Source organism: Amblyraja radiata, chromosome 38 (genome assembly GCF_010909765.2).
Source record: "Amblyraja radiata isolate CabotCenter1 chromosome 38, sAmbRad1.1.pri, whole genome shotgun sequence".
Taxonomy (NCBI): domain Eukaryota; kingdom Metazoa; phylum Chordata; class Chondrichthyes; order Rajiformes; family Rajidae; genus Amblyraja; species Amblyraja radiata.
The window spans coordinates 8,242,162-8,263,236 of NC_045993.1; the positions used below are offsets into that span (position 1 = coordinate 8,242,162).

Genomic DNA, 21,075 nt, shown 5'->3' on the forward strand with positions numbered 1-21,075 from the left:
TATAATATAACTTTAACAAACAACTGTGCATACAAAAATATTATAATAATATTTAAATTTAAATTATCTATAATATAACTTTAACAAACAACTGTGCATACAAAAATATTATAATAATATTTAAATTTAAATTATCTATAATATAACTTTAACAAACAACTGTGCATACAAAAATATTATAATAATATTTAAATTTAAATTATCTATAATATAACTTTAACAAACAACTGTGCATACAAAAATATAATAATAATATTTAAATTTAAATTATCTATAATATAACTTTAACAAACAACTGTGCATACAAAAATATTATTATAATATTTAAATTTAAATTATCTATAATATAACTTTAACAAACAACTGTGCATACAAAAATATTATAATAATATTTAAATTTAAATTATCTATAATATGACATACAACTGTGCATACAAAATTATAATTACATTATAATTGTAATTATCTATAATATAACTTTAATGGAATTCACCGATGTCATCACCAGCAACTACCTACGTCACCCTGGCAACATCCTACATTATCCTGGCGATATAGCACCTACATCATGCTACATCAGGCAACCCCCATTGGCGTCAAGACAACGGTCGCCGAAAAGTTTTGAACGTTTCAAAATTCTGCGGCAACCAGAGAGACTTTGGGCAACTGAGGAGATGATACAGGCGACTCCCCGGCGACCACGTGGCAACAGCCTGTAGTCTCCTAAAAAGTGTGGACAGGCCCTTTAGGAACTCTCAAACAGTAGTGTGGGGAGCAGTTAAATATCGAACATCGAGCGGTATAGCACAAGGAAGGGCCCTTCGGCCCACAATGTTTGTACCAAACATAGTATGGAGCTGAACCCATCTCATCTGCCTGCAGGTGTTCCATATCCCTCTATCCCAGCATTTCCATGTTCAAAGCCTCTTATGCCCCTGTCCTACTTAGGAAACCTGAACAGAAATCTCTGGAGACTTTGCGCCCCACCCAAGGTTTCCGTGCGGTTCCCCGAGGTTCCCAGAGGTTTTTGTTAGTCTCCCCACCTGCTTCCACTACCTGCAACCTCCGGCAACCACCTGCAACCTCCAGGAACCACACGGAAACCTTGGATGGGGCGCAAAGTCTCCAGAGGTTTCCGTTCAGGTTTCCTAAGTGGGACAGGGGCATTAAGATATTACTATTGTTCCTGCCTCCACCACCACCCCTGGCAGTGCGATCCAGGCCCCCACCACTCTCTGCGTAAAAAAAAAACTTGCCCCGCACATCTCCATTAGACTTCCCCTCTCTCAGCTTATATCTCTGTCCACTAGCATCGGACATTCCACCCGGGGAGAAGACTCCGACTGTCTTCCCTATCTAGACCTCTCATAATTTTCTATACTTCTCTCAGGTCTCCCCTCAACCTCCGACGCTCCAGAGAAAACAATCCTAATCTATCCAACCTTTTAAGAAACATTTAGATCAACGTTTAAAGAACAGGTACATGGATAGGATAGTTCTAGACGGATGTGGGCCAAATGCAGGCAGGTGGGACTAGTGTTGATGGGGCATGTTGGCCGGTGTGGGCAGGTTGGGCCAAAGGGCCTGTTTCTATGCTATAAGACTATGACTCCATGATTCTAACCTCTCCCTGCAGTCACAACCCAGCGGTTAACTCTTTCGAAGAGCTAGCACGGAAGAAAAGTGGGCCAAATGGCCTACTGTGAGATTCTGCATTAACTGTGTATGGACCAGGCAGTGAGACATGGGCACTCCAAGGGTGAAGAGGCAGATAGGGCGGATGTGTGCTTTGTTCCCCCTCAGGTATGGAGCTGTGCAGCGGCGTTCCTGCTCACTGTCTAATCCCGCTTTCCCATGTGTTTGTCGTGGACTCAGAGGTGAAGGGGTGTCCGGTGGCGATGACCCCCAACGGCCACCTGGACCTGTCTCCCCAGAACCTGTCCATCGGATCGGGAATCATGACGTCATCGCGGATTTCACTGCAGCCCGAAGACTTCCGAAGCTTCACGGGCTTGAGGAAGAGCAGCATGACCTCGCTGACCAAGGTCAACTTCGACCAGAAATCATTGGTAAGAACTGTGCGGTGAGTGTAGAACCTAGAACGACCCACCGCAGGAACAGGCCCTTCCACAACGGCTGTGCCGAACATGACGCCAAATTTAACTAAAAGAACTTGGAATTCACGGCACTGTGGCGCAGCGGTAGATTTGCTGCCTTACAGCGCCAGAGACGCGGGTTCGATCCCATCTACGGGTGCTGTCTGTACGGAGTCTGTACGTTCTCCCCGTGACCTGCGTGGGTTTTCGCCGAGATCTTCAGTTTCCGCCCACACACCTAAGACGTGCAGGTATGTAGGTAAATTGGCTTGGTAAATGTAAAAAATTGTCCCTAGAGTGTGTGTAGGATGTGGCGGACTGGCCAGGGTGTCAGCTTGCCCGATGGTAAGTGGGCCCTGATCAAGTGGGCCCTGATGAAGTGGGCCCCCTTTTGTCTCCTGGCAACCAATATTTTTAGACCCAGTCCGCTACTGAGGATAGTGTTAATGTGCGGGGATCGCTGGTCGGCAAGAACCTGGTGAAAAAAAGGTTTCATCACCTCTGACACCCGTACTAATCAAGAATCTATCTACCTTGGCCTCCACAGCCTTCTGTGGCAAAGAATTCCACCGATTCACCACCCTCTGACGAAAGAAATTCCTCCTCATCTCCTTCCTAAAAGAACGTCCTTTAATTCCGAGTCCTAGACTCTCCCACGAGTGGAAACATCCTCTCCACACCCACTCCATCCAAGCCTTTCACTATTCTGCGTTTCATTGAGGTCCCCCCCTCATTCTTCTCGGGACGACAGATGGCACAATGGGCTAAGTGTTCGGCTGGCGACCGGAAGGTAGCCGGTTCGAATCCCGCTTGGAGTGCATACTGTCGTTGTGTCCTTGGGCAAGACACTTCACGCACCTTTGCCTGTGTGTGAATGTGTGTGAATGTGTGTGAGTGATTGGTGGTGGTCGGAGGGGCCGTAGGCGCAGATTGGCAGCCACGCTTCCGTCAGTCTGCCCCAGGGCAGCTGTGGCTACAGAAGTAGCTTACCACCACCGAGTGTGACTGAGGAGTGAATGAATAATGCGATGTAAAGCGCCTTGAGTATTAGAAAGGCGCTATATAAATCCCATCCATTATTCTTCTAAACTCCAGCGAGTGCAGGCCCAGTGCCATCAAACGCTCATCGTATGTCAACCTATTCATTCTTCCCGATTGCGGGGAGGGGGGCGGGGGGTGAAATTAGTGTGTGTCATTCAAAAGTAGGAAAGTCAAACATAAGCCCTTTCTGGAGAAATACATTCACAATCTTGCTCCATGTAATTAGAATGGTTGGATTAGCTAGATTTCTGGTTATAATAAATGTATCTGGGGCGGGTGTAGGGGTAGTGGGAAGAGGTAAGATGGGTGAAGTGGGGGGGGGGGGGGGGGTTAAACAAATTGTTATCATTTATCACTATTAAACACAGCGAGAATTTGTTGTGCCGGGTACTTAGCAGTTAAGAGTACTTGCAACATTAAACGATTAACACTGATGGCACTCACATTCAGAATACTGGAGTGTCGTTTAAACTCTCCATTTATGCTACTTCAGTGCATTTGGGAATGTGGGGAAGGTGAAAGTGAGTGTTTAATATTTCAACTGAATTCTCCATGATTTGCACGGGTATAGTGAGCTTGATTCACCGCGTCTCTGCCAACGCTGTGCGGCAAACTGCGCGGAAGAGATGCCCAATAGTAGCGGCACGGTGGCGCAGCGGTTAGAGTCGCTCCCTCACAGCGCCCGGTCAAGTCAAGTCAAGTTCATTTGTCACATACACATACAAGATGTGCAGTGATATGAAAGTGGCAATGCCTGCGGATTGTGCAAAAAACTCCAGAACAGAATAGAACAGAATCAGTATTTACATGTTACACAAGAAACTCCGTCCCACCCTCTCTGCTTTCACAGCATGACAGCGGAGGCGTTTGCCTGACCGTAGCAGCTGGAACAGCCCGTTGCTGGGGTGGTAGGGGTCCCCCATAATGTTGCTGGCTCTGATCGCTGGTCGGCACGGACTCAGTGGGCCGAAGGGCCTGTTTCCACGCTGTATTGCTAAACTGCACAATGGACCACTCTCATCCAACAGTGTAGTAATGACCCTCCAACCGTCCATCGCTCCTTCAGCTCTAACCTGCAACACTAAGTTACTCTCTCAGCATTGTCCTTCCAACAGAAGTACTCTTTCAATGCTGTCTCTCAGTACTGCCCTTCTGACAATAAGTGCTCCATCACCGAACAGTGTATAGACACTAGACAACAGGTGCAGGACTAGGCCATTCGGCCCTTCGAGCCAGCACCGCCATTCTCTGTGATCACGGCTGATCATCCACAATCAGTACTCCGTTCCTGCCTTCTCCCCATATCCGTTGACTCTGCTATCTTTAAGAGCTCTATCTAGCTCTCTCTTGAAAGCATCCAGAGAATTGGCCTCCACTGCCTTCTGAGGTAGAGAATTCCACAGATTCACAAATCTCTGTGAGAAAAAGGTTTTCCTCATCTCCGTTCTAAATGGCCTACCCCTAATTCTTAAACTGTGTGTGGCCCCTGGTTCTGGACTCCCCCAGCATCGGGAACATGTTTCCCGATGCTGGTCCAATCCCTTAATAATCTTGTTTAAGAAGGAACTGCAGATGCTGGATCTTCAGTTTCCGCCCACACACCTAAGACGTGCAGGTATGTAGGTAAATTGGCTTGGTAAATGTAAAAAATTGTCCCTAGAGTGTGTGTAGGATGTGGCGGACTGGCCAGGGTGTCAGCTTGCCCGATGGCAAGTGGGCCCTGATCAAGTGGGCCCTGATGAAGTGGGCCCCCTTTTGTCTCCTGGCAACCAATATTTTTAGACCCAGTCCGTTACTGAGGATAGTGTTAATGTGCGGGGATCGCTGGTCGGCACGAACCTGGTGAAAAAAAGGTTTCATCACCTCTGACACCCGTACTAATCAAGAATCTATCTACCTTGGCCTCCACAGCCTTCTGTGGCAAAGAATTCCACCGATTCACCACCCTCTGACGAAAGAAATTCCTCCTCATCTCCTTCCTAAAAGAACGATCTTTAATTCCGAGTCCTAGACTCTCCCACGAGTGGAAACATCCTCTCCACACCCACTCCATCCAAGCCTTTCACTATTCTGCGTTTCATTGAGGTCCCCCCCTCATTCTTCTCGGGACGACAGATGGCACAATGGGCTAAGTGTTCGGCTGGCGACCGGAAGGTAGCCGGTTCGAATCCCGCTTGGAGTGCATACTGTCGTTGTGTCCTTGGGCAAGACACTTCACCCACCTTTGCCTGTGTGTGAATGTGTGTGAATGTGTGTGAGTGATTGGTGGTGGTCGGAGGGGCCGTAGGCGCAGATTGGCAGCCACGCTTCCGTCAGTCTGCCCCAGGGGAGCTGTGGCTACAGAAGTAGCTTACCACCACCGAGTGTGACTGAGGAGTGAATGAATAATGCAATGTAAAGCGCCTTGAGTATTAGAAAGGCGCTATATAAATCCCATCCATTATTCTTCTAAACTTCAGCGAGTGCAGGCCCAGTGCCGTCAAACGCTCATCGTATGTCAACCTATTCATTCTTCCCGATGGCGGGGAGGGGGGCAGGGGGGTGAAATTAGTGTGTGTCATTCAAAAGTAGGAAAGTCAAACATAAGCCCTTTCTGGAGAAATACATTCACAATCTTGCTCCATGTAATTAGAATGGTTGGATTAGCTAGATTTCTGGTTATAATAAATGTATCTGGGGCGGGTGTAGGGGTAGTGGGAAGAGGTAAGGTGGGTGAAGTGGGGGGGGGGGGGGGGGTTAAACAAATTGTTATCATTTATCACTATTAAACACAGCGAGAATTTGTTGTGCCGGGTACTTAGCAGTTAAGAGTACTTGCAACATTAAACGATTAACACTGATGGCACTCACATTCAGAATACTGGAGTGTCGTTTAAACTCTCCATTTATGCTACTTCAGTGCATTTGGGAATGTGGGGAAGGTGAAAGTGAGTGTTTAATATTTCAACTGAATTCTCCATGATTTGCACGGGAATAGTGAGCCTGATTGACCACGTCTCTGCCAACGCTGTGCGGCAAACTGCGCGGAAGAGATGCCCAATAGTAGCGGCACGGTGGCGCAGCGGTAGAGTCGCTACCTCACAGCGCCAGAGACCCCGGTCAAGTCAAGTCAAGTTCATTTGTCACATACACATACAAGATGTGCAGTGATATGAAAGTGGCAATGCCTGCGGATTGTGCAAAAAGCTCCAGAACAGAATAGAACAGAATCAGTATTTACATGTTACACAAGAAACTCCGTCCCATCCTCTCTGTTTTCACAGCATGACAGCGGAGGCGTTTGCCTGACCGTAGCAGCTGGAACAGCCCGTTGCTGGGGTGGTAGGGGTCCCCCATAATGTTGCTGGCTCTGGTCGCTGGTCGGCACGGACTCAGTGGGCCGAAGGGCCTGTTTCCACGCTGTATTGCTAAACTGCACAATGGACCACTCTCATCCAACAGTGTAGTAACGACCCTCCAACCATCCATCGCTCCTTCAGCTCTAACCTGCAACACTAAGTTACTCTCTCAGCATTGTCCTTCCAACAGAAGTACTCTTTCAATGCTGTCTCTCAGTACTGCCCTTCTGACAATAAGTGCTCCATCACCGAACAGTGAATAGACAACAGAAAATAGGTGTAGGAGTAGGCCATTCGGCCCTTCGAGCCAGCACCGCCATTCTCTGTGATCACGGCTGATCATCCACAATCAGTACTCCGTTCCTGCCTTCTCTCCATATCTTCTCCTTCTCCCCATATCTCTTTAAGAGCTCTATCTAGCTCTCTCTTGAAAGCATCCAGAGAATTGGCCTCCACTGCCTTCTGAGGTAGAGAATTCCACAGATTCACAAATCTCTGTGAGAAAAAGGTTTTCCTCATCTCCGTTCTAAATGGCCTACCCCTAATTCTTAAACTGTGTGTGGCCCCTGGTTCTGGAATCCCCCAGCATCGGGAACATGTTTCCCGATGCTGGTCCAATCCCTTAATAATCTTGTTTAAGAAGGAACTGCAGATGCTGGAAATTCAAAGGTAGACAAAAATGCTGGAGAAACTCAGCGGGTGAGGCAGCATCTATGGAGCGAAGGAAATAGGCAATGTTTCGGGTCAAAACCCTTCTTCAGAGTCTGAAGAAGGGTTTCGACCCGAAACGTTGCCTATTTGTCCATCTATACTAATCCCACTTCCCTGTGTTTGGCCCCATTCAGACACTGGGATAACATAGGACTGGTGTGAACAGGTAATCGATAGCCAGCATGGACCCGGTGGGCTGAAGGGCCTGTTTCCATGCTACTTCACTAAACTGAACGACTTCCGTAAACACTGCAAAAGCGTACAGGTTTGTAGGTGAGAGAAAAATGCTGGAGAAACTCAGCGGGAGAGGCAGCATCTATGGAGCGAAGGAAATAGGCAACGTTTCGGGTCAAAACCCTTCTTCAGACTGAAGAAGGGTTTTGACCCGAAACGTTGCCTGTTTCCTTCGCTCCATAGATGCTGCCTCACCCGCTGAGTTTCCCCAGTAATTTTGTCTACCCATAATAATCTTATATGTTTCAATAAGATATCGCCTCATCCTTCTGAACTCCAGTGTACACAAGCCCAGTCGCTCCATTCTTTCAACATATGAATGTATTAAGATTGCCCTCTAACTGTGTTTGTCATCATCTTCATCTTCATCTCCACGCTGCTACCTTCCTGTTTGCTCTCGGGGTTTCTGAGGTCTGGCATTGGTGTCGTGGGGCCGAGTTGCCCTATTGTTGTACCTGCTGCTGACCTCTTGTCTCCTTTCCGCAGCCCAGCCTGCGCGGCTCCCATTACATCCCGTGGAGCAGTCGCAGGGCCAGCTGGAACAGCATGGGCCGGGCGTCCAGCCAGAAGCGCGCCGTCCGCTCCGGCGAGCACGGCTCCCTCCTCTCCCACAACACCCCCGGCTCCAGCCTGATGCACCGCCGGGCCCTCTCCCTGGACACCAAGGGCTCCTGCGATCTGCCCGAACTCCTCCTGGTGCCCAACATGCAGCCGGCGGCGGTGGCGGCGGCAAGGAAGAACAGCCTGGCCACCGTTACCGTCGACCACCGCGGATCCAACGGGACAGGCCCCGACACCCTCAAGGAGATCTTCCCCAAGATGAACAGCAGGAAAGAGAGGGGCCTCTACGATGAAGAGAATGACTACGTAAGTGCACTCTTTGCTACCTCGTAGAACGCACTACTTTGCACTACTACGACTGTTTGTACGTATATATATATTTATTGCTTATTATTCTATGTTCGCTCTTCTAGGTGAGATGCTAACTGCATTTCGTTGTCTCTGTAATGTACACTGCACAATAATAATAATAATAATGGATGGGATTTATATAGCGCCTTTCTAATACTCAAGGCGCTTTACATCGCATTATTCATTCACTCCTCAATCACACTCGGTGGTGTTAAGCTACTTCTGTAGCCACAGCTGCCCTGGGGCAGACTGACGGAAGCGTGGCTGCCAATCTGCGCCTACGGCCCCTCCGACCACCACCAATCACTCACACACATTCACACACATTCACACACAGGCAAAGGTGGGTGAAGTGTCTTGCCCAAGGACACAACGACAGTATGCACTCCAAGCGGGATTCGAACCGGCTACCTTCCGGTTGCCAGCCGAACACTTAGCCCATTGAGCCATCGACAATAACGTTTGAATCTGAATCTGAATCTGAGAAAGTAGTACAAATGTGTAGGAAGGAACTGCAGAAGAAAGCAAACTCAATGCTATTTCAGATGCATTTATTTCAAGAGGGCTTGTATACAAAAACAGGGATGTAATGCTGAGGCTCTATAAGGCACGCTTGGACACTTGAGAACAATTTTGGACACCATACCTGAGGAAGGATGTACTGTCTCTGGAGAGGGTCCAGAGGAGGTTTACAAGAATGATCCCAGGAATGAGTAGGTTAACCTATGATGAGCGTTTGTTGGCATTGGGCCTGTACTCGCTGGATTTAGAAGAATGAGGGGGGGGGGACCTCATTGAAACATACAGAATAGTGAAAGAGTGGATGTGGAGGGGATGTTTTCACCTCGGACTAGAGGTCACAGCCTCAGAATTAAAGGACATTCTTTTAGGATGGAGATGAGGAGAAATTTCTTTAGTCAGAAGGTGGTGAATCTGTGGAATTCTTTGCCACAGAAGGCTGTGGGGGCCAAGGTAGATAGATTCTTGATTAGTATGGGTGTCAGAGGTTATGGGGAGAAGGCAGGAGAAAGGGTTAGGAGGGAGAGATGGATTAGCCATGATCGAATGGCTGAGTAGACTTGATGGGCCGAATGGCCTAATTCTACACCTATCACATGAACTTATGACCTTATGCTGGTTTAAACTGTAGATAGACTCAGAATGTTGGAGTAACTCAGCGGGACAGGCAGCATCTCTGGAGAGAAGGAACGGGTGACATTTCGGGTATCGACCAGAAATGTCACCCATCCCTTCTCTCCAGAGATGCTGCCTATCCCACTGAGTTACTCCAGCATTTTGTGTCTATCTATTGAAAAGTACAACACAGGAACAGTCCCCTCAGCCCACAATGTCTGTGTCAAAGATGAACATGGGGAATCTGTGGAATTCTTTACCACAGACGGCTGCGGAGGCCAAGTTAATGGATATTTTTAAGGCAGAAATAGATAGATTCTTGATTAGTAAAGGTGCCAAGGATTATGGGGAGAAGGCAGGAGTATGGGGTTGAGAGGGAAAGATAGATCAGCTATGATTGAATGGTAGAGTTGCTGCCTTACAGTGCCAGGGACCCTGGTTCAATCCAGACTATGGGTGCTACTGTATCTGCGTGGAGTTGGTACGTGGCTTGGTTCGGCAACTTGAGCGCCCTGGACAGGAAAAGACTACAAAAAGTAGTAAACACTGCCTAGTTCATCATCAGCTCTGACCTCCCTTCCATCGAGGGGATTTATCGCAGTCGCTGCCTCAAAAAGGCTGAAGTATAATCAAAGACCCACACCATCCTGGCCACACACTCATCTCCCTGCTACCTTCAGGTAGAAGGTACAGGAGCCTGAAGACTGCAACAACCAGGTTCAGGAATAGCTACTTCCCCACAGCCATCAGGCTATTAAACCTGGCTCGAACAAAACCTTGATTATTAATAACCAATCATCTGTTATTTGCACTTTATCAGTTTATTTATTCATGTGTGTATATGTTTATATTATAGTATATGGACACACTGATCTGTTTTGTAGTAAATGCCTACTATGTTCTGTGTGCTGAAGCAAAGCAAGAATTTCATTGTCCTATCAGGGACACATGACAATAAACTCACTTGAACACTTGAACTTGAACACGTTCTCCCGTGACCTGTGTGGGTTTTCTCCAGGATCTCAGTTTCCTCCCACATCGCAAAGATGTACAGGTTTGTAGGTTAATTGGCTTGGTGTCATTGTAAATTGTCCCTCGTGTGGTGTAGGATAGTGTTCGTTTGCTCGTGTGTCAGACGGCGTGTAGCTCGCTGTTGGCTTCTGTCGTCGTCCAACATGTTGACAAAATTGGTCACCCGACGCGTCGCAGAGTGCATCAGGTCATCGTTTCCGGGGATCGCCACGAGGAGGCTTCTGTCATGATCCCCAGGATAGCGTTAAAGCCCTGTCCCACTCAGGGCCGGATTTAGATGAAGAGAGGCCCTAAGCTGTTCCACTTGTGAGGCCCCCTCCGCGTTGGTTTTCAGCGCTGGCGGCGAGGCAGCGACCGGACAGCCATGGCGGCCAAATCTCCCACAATTCAAAGCGAGGGAGAAAGTGCCCAGCGCCGACCAGTTGCCGTTGCAGTGCGCATGCGCAGGGCGGCCGATGATGTGCTGGCCGTGGTTGTGCGCGCGTGCAGGGGGGAGGACGTGCAGGCCGCAGCAATGCGCATGTGCAAGGTGGCCGGCCGTGCCGGCGGATGAGGAGCGAGCGGAGCCTGGCGTCCCGGACACGGATAGCGGGGGGGAGATGGAGAGAGAGATAGAGAGGGGGGTCCCGCCCAGAGTTGAACGGTAGGTGTCCTGCCTTGGCCGGAGGCCCCCCTAGACCCCGAGGCCCTAAGCTTAAGCTTGTCTAGCTTATAGGTAAATCCGGCCCTGGTCCCACTGTACGAGTTCATTGAAGAGTTCTCCCGAGTTTGCCCTGATTCGAACTCGGAGAATTACGGTAATGGCCGCTCGTCGGTACTCGGGGCTCTCATGGACATTTTTCAACATGTTGAAAAATCTTCACGAGTCTTCCCGAGCTTACCCGAGTACTTGCCGTTAGCGTTACGAGCCGCTAAGAGACGTCCCCAAGCTCCGACGTACCCGCTACGTACATTCTATGTGCTTACCACGAGCTTGATTTTTTTTTTTAGAGTTCAAATCTCACCACAGCGACCGAGAAAATCTAGTGAAATAAACCTGGAATAAAAGCTTTGTTAAGTGCCTGTTTAGTTCTCTGGTATCCTGCCGTGTCTTCTATGCGACACTGAGCTTCAGGCATGGACTCAGGGGCCTGGGGTGCAACAGTTCAATTCACTGGTGAAAGCTGCTATCACAGCGCACCCTGCAGGAGTAACTGGTATTACAGGTCATCTGTGTAGGAAGGAACCGCAGGTGCTGGTTTAAACCGAAGATGGACACAAAATGCTGGAGTAACTCAGCGGGTCAGGCAGCATCTCTGGAGAGAAGGAATGGGTGACCTTTCGGGGCGGGGACCTTCTTCAGACTGGGTCTCGACCCGAAACGTCACCCATTCCTTCTCTCCTGAGATGCTGCCTGTCCCGCTGAGTTACTCCAGCATTTTGCGTCTATCTGCAGGTGATCTGTAAGATTTCTCCATCTAGCAAGATAGAATCATACAGCGTGGAAACAGACCCTTTGGCCCAACTTGCCCACACCGACCAACATGCCCATCTATACTAATCCCACTTCCCTGCATTTGGCCCCATATGCTTCTAGAACCATGTACCTTTCTAAATGTTTCGTAAAAGTTGCAATAGTTCCTGCCTCAACTACCTCCTCTGGCAGCTCATTCCAGACACCCACCATCCTTTATGTAAAGAGTTACCCCTCGGGTTCCTATTAAATCTTTCCCTCCTCATTTTAAACCTATGTCCTCTGGTCCTCGATTCCCCAACTCTGGGCAAGAGACTCTGTGCGTCTACCCGATCTATTCCTCTCATGATTTTGTACACCTCTATAAGATCACACCTCATCCACCTGCGCTCCAAGGAATAGAGTCCTAGCCTGCTCAACCTCTCCCGGTAGCTCAGACCCCCGAGTCCCGGCAAGATCCTCGTAAAATCTTCTCTGCACCCTTGCCAACTTGGCAGCATTGTTCCTGTAACAGGGTGCGCAATACTGAACGCAAATTCTCTAAAGGGCCTGTCCCACTTTCACGAGGTAATTCACGAATTCTCCCGGGTTTTCCCCTTCCCAGAATGTTCGTAACGAGGCCGTAGGAGCCCGTAGATATATCGTAGCGGCTCGTTATGCTAGCCATAGGTACTCGTGGCATCAGGTAAGTCGGGACTTTTTTTCCAGCCCGATAAAATGTCTACAAGTAAAAAAAATGGGCGGGACGAAAGAATTAAGTCGTGAAAGTGGGACAGGCCCTTAACTGTGGACTCACCAACGTTACCGCACGTTTTTTATACTCGAGTTAACCAAACTACAGACATCTTGTACAGAACATGGAACTTTGTGCCCTCTTGAGTATAAACCAGCATCTACAGTTCTATGAAGATACTGTAGATACAAAATGCTGGTGTAACTCAGCGGGTGAGGTAGCATCTCTGGAGAGAAGGAATGGGTGACGTTTCAGGTCGAGACCCTTCTTCAGACAATCTGGGCTAACATAGGACTGGTGTGAACAGGGAGTCGATATTCAGCATGGACTCGGTGGGTTTGAAGGTCCATGCTGCTTCACTAAACTGAACGACTTCTATAACCACTGCAAAAGCGTACAGGTTTGCAGGTTAATTTGGCTTCGGTTAAAAAAAAAATTGTGAATTGTCCCCAGAGTGTAGGATAGTGCTAGTGCACGGGGGGGATCGCTGGTCCACACGGACTCGGTGGGCCGAAGGGCCTGTTTACGTGCTGTATCTCTAAACAACACTAAAGAGCTATTCTGTGCTGTCGTCTCTCTACTGACATAGTCTCAGGTGACACGTTAAATACCTAACCTTTGTAACAGATGCTCGAAAATAAATATATCTATTGGGAGGTGATCTAAAAATACCTTGGGTACATTTTGCTTAAGCCAGCTGTATGAATTTCTAAATTTAATGTTAATGAAGGATGATGAGTTTCAAGGGATATAGATCCATCTAATAAGCACCTGTCTCGGTGGCAAATAGTCATACTTCCAAATTGATATGAAGAAGTCAGTGGTTCATTTTTATACAGACCTCCAGAGATTGCAGCTCTGCAGAGTATCAGACGGGGCTTTTTAATGCGTAGGAAGGAGCTGCAGATGCTGGTTTACACCGAAGGTAGACACAAAATGCTGGACTAACTCAGCGGGTCAGGCAGCATCTCTGGAGAAAAGGAAGAGGTGACAATAAACTATGGCCAATAGGTGCAGGAGTGGGCCCCTCCTGACATCTCCGCTGTGCCGTAATAACTAAATGGGGAACAATACAATATATACAATACAATACAATACAATACAATTTATTTGTTGTTATTTGAACCTCATTGAGGTTCAAACGAAATTTGAACCTGGGGAGGCCAAGAGATGCGTCTTAGAAAATAGACAATAGACAATAGACAATAATAATAATAATAATAATGGATGGGATTTATATAGCGCCTTTCTAATACTCAAGGCGCTTTACATCGCATTATTCATTCACTCCTCAGTCACACTCGGTGGTGGTAAGCTACTTCTGTAGCCACAGCTGCCCTGGGGCAGACTGACGGAAGCGTGGCTGCCAATCTGCGCCTACGGCCCCTCCGACCACCACCAATCACTCACACACATTCACACACATTCACACACAGGCAAAGGTGGGTGAAGTGTCTTGCCCAAGGACACAACGACAGTATGCACTCCAAGCGGGATTCGAACCGGCTACCTTCCGGTTGCCAGCCGAACACTTAGCCCATTGTGCCATCTGTCGTCCCAACAATAGTTGCAGGAGTAGGCCATTCGGCCCTTCGAGCCAGCGCCGCCCCATTCAATGTGATCATGGCTGATCATCCCCAATCAGTACCCCGTTCCTGACTTCTCCCCCATATCCCCTGACTCCGCTATCTTTAAGAGCCCTTTCTAGCTCTCTCTTGAAAGCATCCAGAGAACCAGCCTCCACCACCCTCTGAGGCAGAGAATTCCACAGACTCACAACTCTCTGTGTGAAAAAGTGTTTCCTCGTCTCCATTCTAAATAATATTAATAATAATAATTACTTTATTAATCCCCTTATTCAGGGGAAATTTAGATGTCCTTGCAGCACACTAATAAAAATACAACATAGCATTATTAAGTTTAATATTAAAACATATAAACATCTTGGCTTACCCCTTATTCTTAAACTGTGTGGCCCCTGGTTCTGGACTCCCCCAACATCGGGAACACGTTTCGGGTCAAGACCCTTCTTCAGAGTCAAGGTCTCGACCCGGAACATCACCTATTCCTTTTCTCCAGAGATGCTGCCCGGCCCTCTGAGTTCCTTGTAGATACAGGAGGGGTGGAAGAGTCTACAAGGGTTAAAGGCATGGGAGAACATTAGCACGTTTAGAAATCACGGCACATTCGGAAAAGCAAAATTTAATGGATGGATTACAGAATGTTTCCATTGAAAGAGAAAATGAAGACATGTGGCAATTTCTCTGAGAGATTTTATTTCAATTAAAAATTTTAAAAAGCACTTTAAACCCTGTGATTATGTCTCAATGCAAGATTGCCGAGGGCCTTGGGTCTCGATCCTTGCTAACACAACCCTATGGTGCTGGGTCAAAATCTCGTTAACTTGTTCCACGACGTTACACAGAGAAGATTCTCCAGATCGGCTGCAGCCCCAAGGGACTCAAGGTGCATGTAGACACCCAGGTGATAAAGGAACCTATGTTGACCCTTATTCAGACTGAGAGTCAGGGGAGAGGGAAAGTAAAGGTATGAAAAGGTACAGCGCAGGTCAGAACCGGCACCGATGGCCAAGGAGGCCACGGTTCACACTCATACATCCCTTCGTTATCACCTCTTCCACAGCCAACAAAGGACCATTGTGGGCTCCATCTATCCTCGGTCATCGTTGCCGGCTCTGATTTCTTCTGAAGGGTCAGTTTCCACGCTGTATCTGTAACTTAAGCTAAACTAAACTAAGATGGATTGCTAATACCAGTGGACTCCTAGCAAGAGCTAAGGTCAGAATGAATAGGATTAGAATTAGGCCATTCGGCCCGTCAAGTCAATCATGGCGGATCTATCTCTCCCTCCTAACCCCATTCTCCTGCCTTCTCCCCATAACTTCTCCCCATAACATCCTGCTGCTGACCAAACGCAGGCCTGGTGTGTAGGATAGTGCTGGTGTACGGGGGGGATCGCTGGTCGGCATGGACTCGGTGGACCCTCGAGTCCCCGGTGGGTCGAATGGCCTTGTTTCCGCGCTGTATCACTGAAGCCTAAGGCCTAGAGGTGATTGTTTAATTCCCCAATTCTTCCATGAGGCAAGGAGCAGACGGTGTCATCTGGGGATGGAAGCAAGCTGCCCACGGCAACTAACGTGTGTGTGTGTGTGTGTGTTTTTGTTACAGAGTCTCTGTTACCGAATTCAGAAGATGATGGAGATTTACAAGCCAGACTGGTGCGAGTCGCGGGCAGACTGGTCAGTCTATCTGTTTTCCCCGCAGAATAGGTAAGGATGTTGACCTTGAGTCATAGAGTGATACAGCGTGGAAACAGGCCCTTCGGCCCCACTTTCCCTCACCGCCCAACATGTCCCGGCTACACTAGTCCCACCCGCCTGCTTTTGGCCCAGATCCCTCCAAACCTGTCCCGTCCATGTACCTGTCGAACTGTTTCTTAAACGTTGGGATACGTTTAACTACCGACCTCTGGCAGCTTGTTCCACACACCCACCACCCTTTGTGTGAAAACACAACCTGTAGAACATCGGGGATCACGGTGGCACAGCGGTAGAGTTGCGGCCTTGCTGCAAATGCAGCGCCAGAGACCCGGGTTCGATCCCGACTACGGGCGCTGTCTGTACGGAGTTTGCACGTTCTCCCCGTGACCTGCCTGGGTTTTCTCCGAGATCTTCGGTTTCCTCCCACACTCCAAAGACGCGCAGGTTTGTAGGTTAATTGGCTTGGGAAATGTAAAAATTGTCCCTACTCGGTGTAGGATAGTGTTAGTGTGCGGGGATCGCTGGTCGGCGCGGACCCGGTGGGCCGAAGGGCCTGTTTCCGCACTGTATCTCTAAACTAAACTAAATCTAACTGTTTTCTCACTTTGCATCAAGATCTTACTGTCAATGAAGGGCTAGTTTGTCCCAGCTATCATCATTAAAAGAGCTGAGAGGGGAGGTAAATCTATTTTTACCCCACCACCCCCATCATCTCTTTTGAGGGAGGAGGGGGAGTCCAGAACAAGGGGACAAAACAAAACAAAACAGGACCCTGATGGTCACGGACGATGCAAGGATTGTTTCTACATACAAGGGGGATTGGGAATCTGGGATTCTCCCTCCCAAAGAGCTGACAGTGCTGGAATTGCAGGGAGTTGCAGAAGCAGCCCAGACCACCACGCCAACCAACCTCCCTTCCATCGACTCCATCTACACCTCACGCTGCCTCGGCAAGGCCAGCAGCATCATCAAGGACCAGTCTCACCCCCGGTCACTCCCTCTTCTCCCCTCTCCCATCAGGCCAGAGGTGCAGAAATGTGAAAACACACAGCTCCATATTGAGGGTAGATAAAAAATACTGGAGAAACTCAGCGGGTGAGGCAGCATCTATGGAGCGAAGGAATAGGTGACGTTTCGGGTCGAGACCCTTCCTCAGAACCTCCATATTTAGGGACAGTTTCTTCCCAGCTGTTATCAGGCAACTGAACCGTCCTCTCACCAACTAGAGAGCGGTCCTGACCTCCCATCTGCTTTATTGAAGACATTTGAACTATCTTTAAGTGGACTTTATCGGACTTTATCTTGCACTAAATGTTGTACCCAGTACCCTTTATCTGTGTACAGTGGGCGGCTTATTTGTGTATAGTCTTTTCTTTGACCAGATAGCACGCAAATGAAAGCTCCCGCAATGTCGCCCGTCTCTCACACACACACACACACACACACGCACATACACACACGCATACATGCACGCACGCACACACACGCATACATGCACGCACGCACACACAAACACACGCATACACGCACGCACACACACACACGCATACATGCACGCACGCACACACAAACACACACACACGTATACACGCACGCACTCACACACACACACACACACACACTCACATACACACACGCATACACGCACGCACGCACACACACGCATACATGCACGCACACACAAACACACACACGCATACACTCACACACACGCATACATGCACACACAAACACACACACGCATACACGCACGCACTCACACACACACGCACACACACGCATACATGCACGCACACACAAACACACACATGCACACGCGCACACACACGCATACACGCACACACAAACACAAACACACACACGCGCACACACACACTCTCACGCACGAATGCACACGCACGCAGGCGTTAGCTTAGAGATACAGTTCCAACACAGGCCCTTTGGCCCACCGAGCCGGCACCGATCATTAACACAACCCCCACATTAACACTATCCGACGCACACTAGGGACAATTTACATTTATACCAAGCCAATTAACCTACAAACCAGCATGTCTTTGGAGGGTGGGAGGAAAGCAAAGATCTCGGAGAAAACCCACGCAGTTCACGGGGAGAACGTACAAACTCCGTACAGACGCAGCCATAGTCAGGATTGGAACTCACGTCCCGGGCGCTGTCAGGCAGCAACTCCACCGCTGCGCCACCGTGCCGCGCTTACTCTGCTCCTTGCCTGGGGGTTGTCCTCTCCTTGCATTGAGCGTCCAGGGAGGGAAGAGATCAAAGGGAGGCGCAGTGTCACAGCTGCCTCATAGTGTTGGAGACCCGGGCACAACCCTGACCTCGGCTGCTGTCTGTGTGGAGTTTGCATGCCTTCCCTGTGCTCTGGTTGCCCGAGGATTTGCAGATTTAATTGGCTTCTATAAAACTGCTGCTAATCTACAGAGTGGACGAGGGAGTGGGACAACATGGATCCAGCGAGCGGGTGATCCACGGTCGACGTGGACGCGGGTGGGACCCAGCTCCCGTTTCCACGCTGGATTTCTAAAATAAACAAAAGCCTCTCATGACGTTGAGCAGCAATAAGTGTCGACAATAGTCGGTGACCGCTCAGATTCACCATCTTTCTCTCTCCCACCCAGATTCCGTCTGATGTGTCAAATGATCATCGCACACAAACTCTTCGATTACATTGTCTTAGCCTTCATTTTCCTCAACTGCATCACAGTGGCGTTGGAGAGGCCGGAGATCAGCCAGGGTAGCACAGTGAGTCCCCACACAACCTGCACTCATTCACCTTCCGTCAGCGCCGCGCCGCAGCTCGTCTTTTAGCGCGGAAACAGGCCCTTCGGCCCCTCCGGGTCCGTGCCGACCAGCGATCCCCGCACACCAACGCCATCCTACACTCACTGGGGACGATTTACATTTATACCGAACCTATTAACCTGGGTGGACACAAAATGCTGGAGTAACTCAGCGGGCGAGGCAGCGTCTCTGGAGAGAAGGAATGGGCGACGTTTCGGGTCGAGACCCTTCTTCAGATGGAATCAAGAATCAGAGGATATGGGGGGGGGGGGGAGATTTAATAGGAACATGAGGGGTAACTTTTTTACACCAAGGGTGATGGGTGTATGAAACGAGCTGCCGGAAGAGGTAGTTGAGGCAGGTACCATAACAACATTTAAAAGACATTTGTACAGGGACATGTTTAAGAAGGAACTGCAGATGCTGGAAAAATCGAAGGTAGACAAAAATGTTGGAGAAATGCAGTGGGTGAGGCAGCATCTATGGAGGGAAGGAAATAGGCGACGTTTCAGGTCGAGACCAAGGGTCTCGACCCGAAACGTTGCCTATTTCCTTCGCTCCATAGATCGTGGACAGGGACATGGATAGGTTTAGGGTGATATGGGCCAAACGTAGGCAGGTGAGACTAGAGTAGATGGGGCTTGGTCGTCGTGGACAATTTGGGCCAAGGAGCCTGTTTTTGTGCTGTGTGACTGTGTGAATCAGCATGACAGACTTGCATTCACATCGCACCTTTACAAAATCGGGCCGCGTCAAAGAACCTTCCAGCCACGAAGTTTGGAGCGTGATGGCAGCAAATTCTTGCTCAGCAAAGGGCGGCACGGTGGCGCGGCGGTCGAGTCGCTGCCCCCACGGCGCTTACAGCGCCAATGACCCGGGTTCGATCCTGGCTGCCTGTCTGTACGGAGTTTGTACGTTCTCCCCGTGACCTGCGTGGGTTTTCTCCGAGATCTTTGCTTTCCTTCCACACTCCAAAAGCATACAGGTCTTGTCAGTTCATTGGCTTGGTATAAATGTAAAAAATTGTCCCCCAGTGTGGGATAGAGTTAGTGTGCGGGGATCGCTGGTCGGCGCGGACTCGGTGAGCCTGTTTCCGCACTTCTCTCTCAACTAAACTAAACCAAATGCTCATAAACACCAAGTGATAATGAGCAGATAATATGTCTCCCTTGAAGGTAACCATTAGTCTAGAAAAATCTCCTGCTCTTTAATATTAGTACATCCATTAGAGGGTGAAGATGGATTTTTACATGCCATTCCAAGCAGAAAACTATTAAAACCTTGCAGGCACTGATAGAATTAATCCTAAAACTGTGGCTGAATCTGAATGAAGGTGTGGGAGCAATGACGGCTTAGTATTTGTGACGTTCCTTGTTTTCTAAAGGTTGAAAAGAGGCAGTCAGTTCTCATAAGGGGGATGTGTCGGAAGGAGCAGCAGATGCTGCTTTAAACCGAAGATAGACACAAAAAGCTGGAGTAACTCAGCGGGTCAGACAGCATCTCTGGAGAAACGGAATAGGTGACGTTTTCGGGTCGAGACCCTTCTTCAGTCTGATGATGGGTTCTCCAGACTGAAGAAGGGTCTCGACCTGAAACGTCACCCATTCCATTTCTCCAGAGACGCTGTCTGACCCGCTGAGTTACTCCAGCATTTTGTGTGTCTCTCCACTCACATGGGAAAGAGACATTTCAGTCGCTATCTGTCGGCAACAGTTGCACACAGAATTGGCTGCCAAAACCCATGGAGCTCTCTGCTATAATTTTTAGTGTAGTTTAGTTTAGAGATGGAGTGCAGAAACAGACCCTTCGGCCCACCGAGTCCGTGCCGACCAGCGACCCCTGTACACTTGCACTATCCTACACACTAGGGACAGTTTACAATCTTTACCGAAGCCAATTAACCGAAAAACCTGTTCGTCTTTGGAATTTTGGTGGAAGCCAGAGCACCCGGAGAAAACCCACGCAGTCACGGGGAGAACGTGCAAACTCCGCACAGACAGCACCCGTGGTCATGATGGAACCTGGGTCTTTGGTGATGTAATGCAGCGACTCTATCGCTGTGCCACCCATAATCTCTCAGCGGAACGAGTGCTTTCCATTCTACGAATAAGGTCCCATCTAAAAGGCAAGGTTAGGCCTCTAGTGTGAAGAGACTGTATCATCTGACTCCATGTGGACCTGCATGCTCTGATGTGTGCACCTCAGGCGGCACGGTGGCGCAGCGGTAGAGTTGCTGCCTCACAGCGCCAGAGACCCGGGTTAAATCCTGACTATGAGTGCTGTCTGTATGGAGTTTGTACGTTCTCCCT

At 48.9% G+C, this 21,075-nt stretch overlaps 1 protein-coding gene across 1 annotated transcript in view; it reads left to right on the plus strand.

Moving 5' to 3' along the window:
* The window catches only part of cacna1i (calcium voltage-gated channel subunit alpha1 I), a 252,978-nt gene that overhangs the window by 157,487 nt on the left and 74,416 nt on the right, over positions 1 to 21,075 (plus strand). Inside the window, exons 13-16 of the mRNA XM_033013140.1 lie at positions 1,876 to 2,069; positions 7,907 to 8,287; positions 15,873 to 15,973; positions 18,604 to 18,727. Coding sequence (XP_032869031.1) covers positions 1,876 to 2,069; positions 7,907 to 8,287; positions 15,873 to 15,973; positions 18,604 to 18,727 — 800 coding nt within the window. The remainder of the gene's footprint in view (positions 1 to 1,875; positions 2,070 to 7,906; positions 8,288 to 15,872; positions 15,974 to 18,603; positions 18,728 to 21,075) is intronic.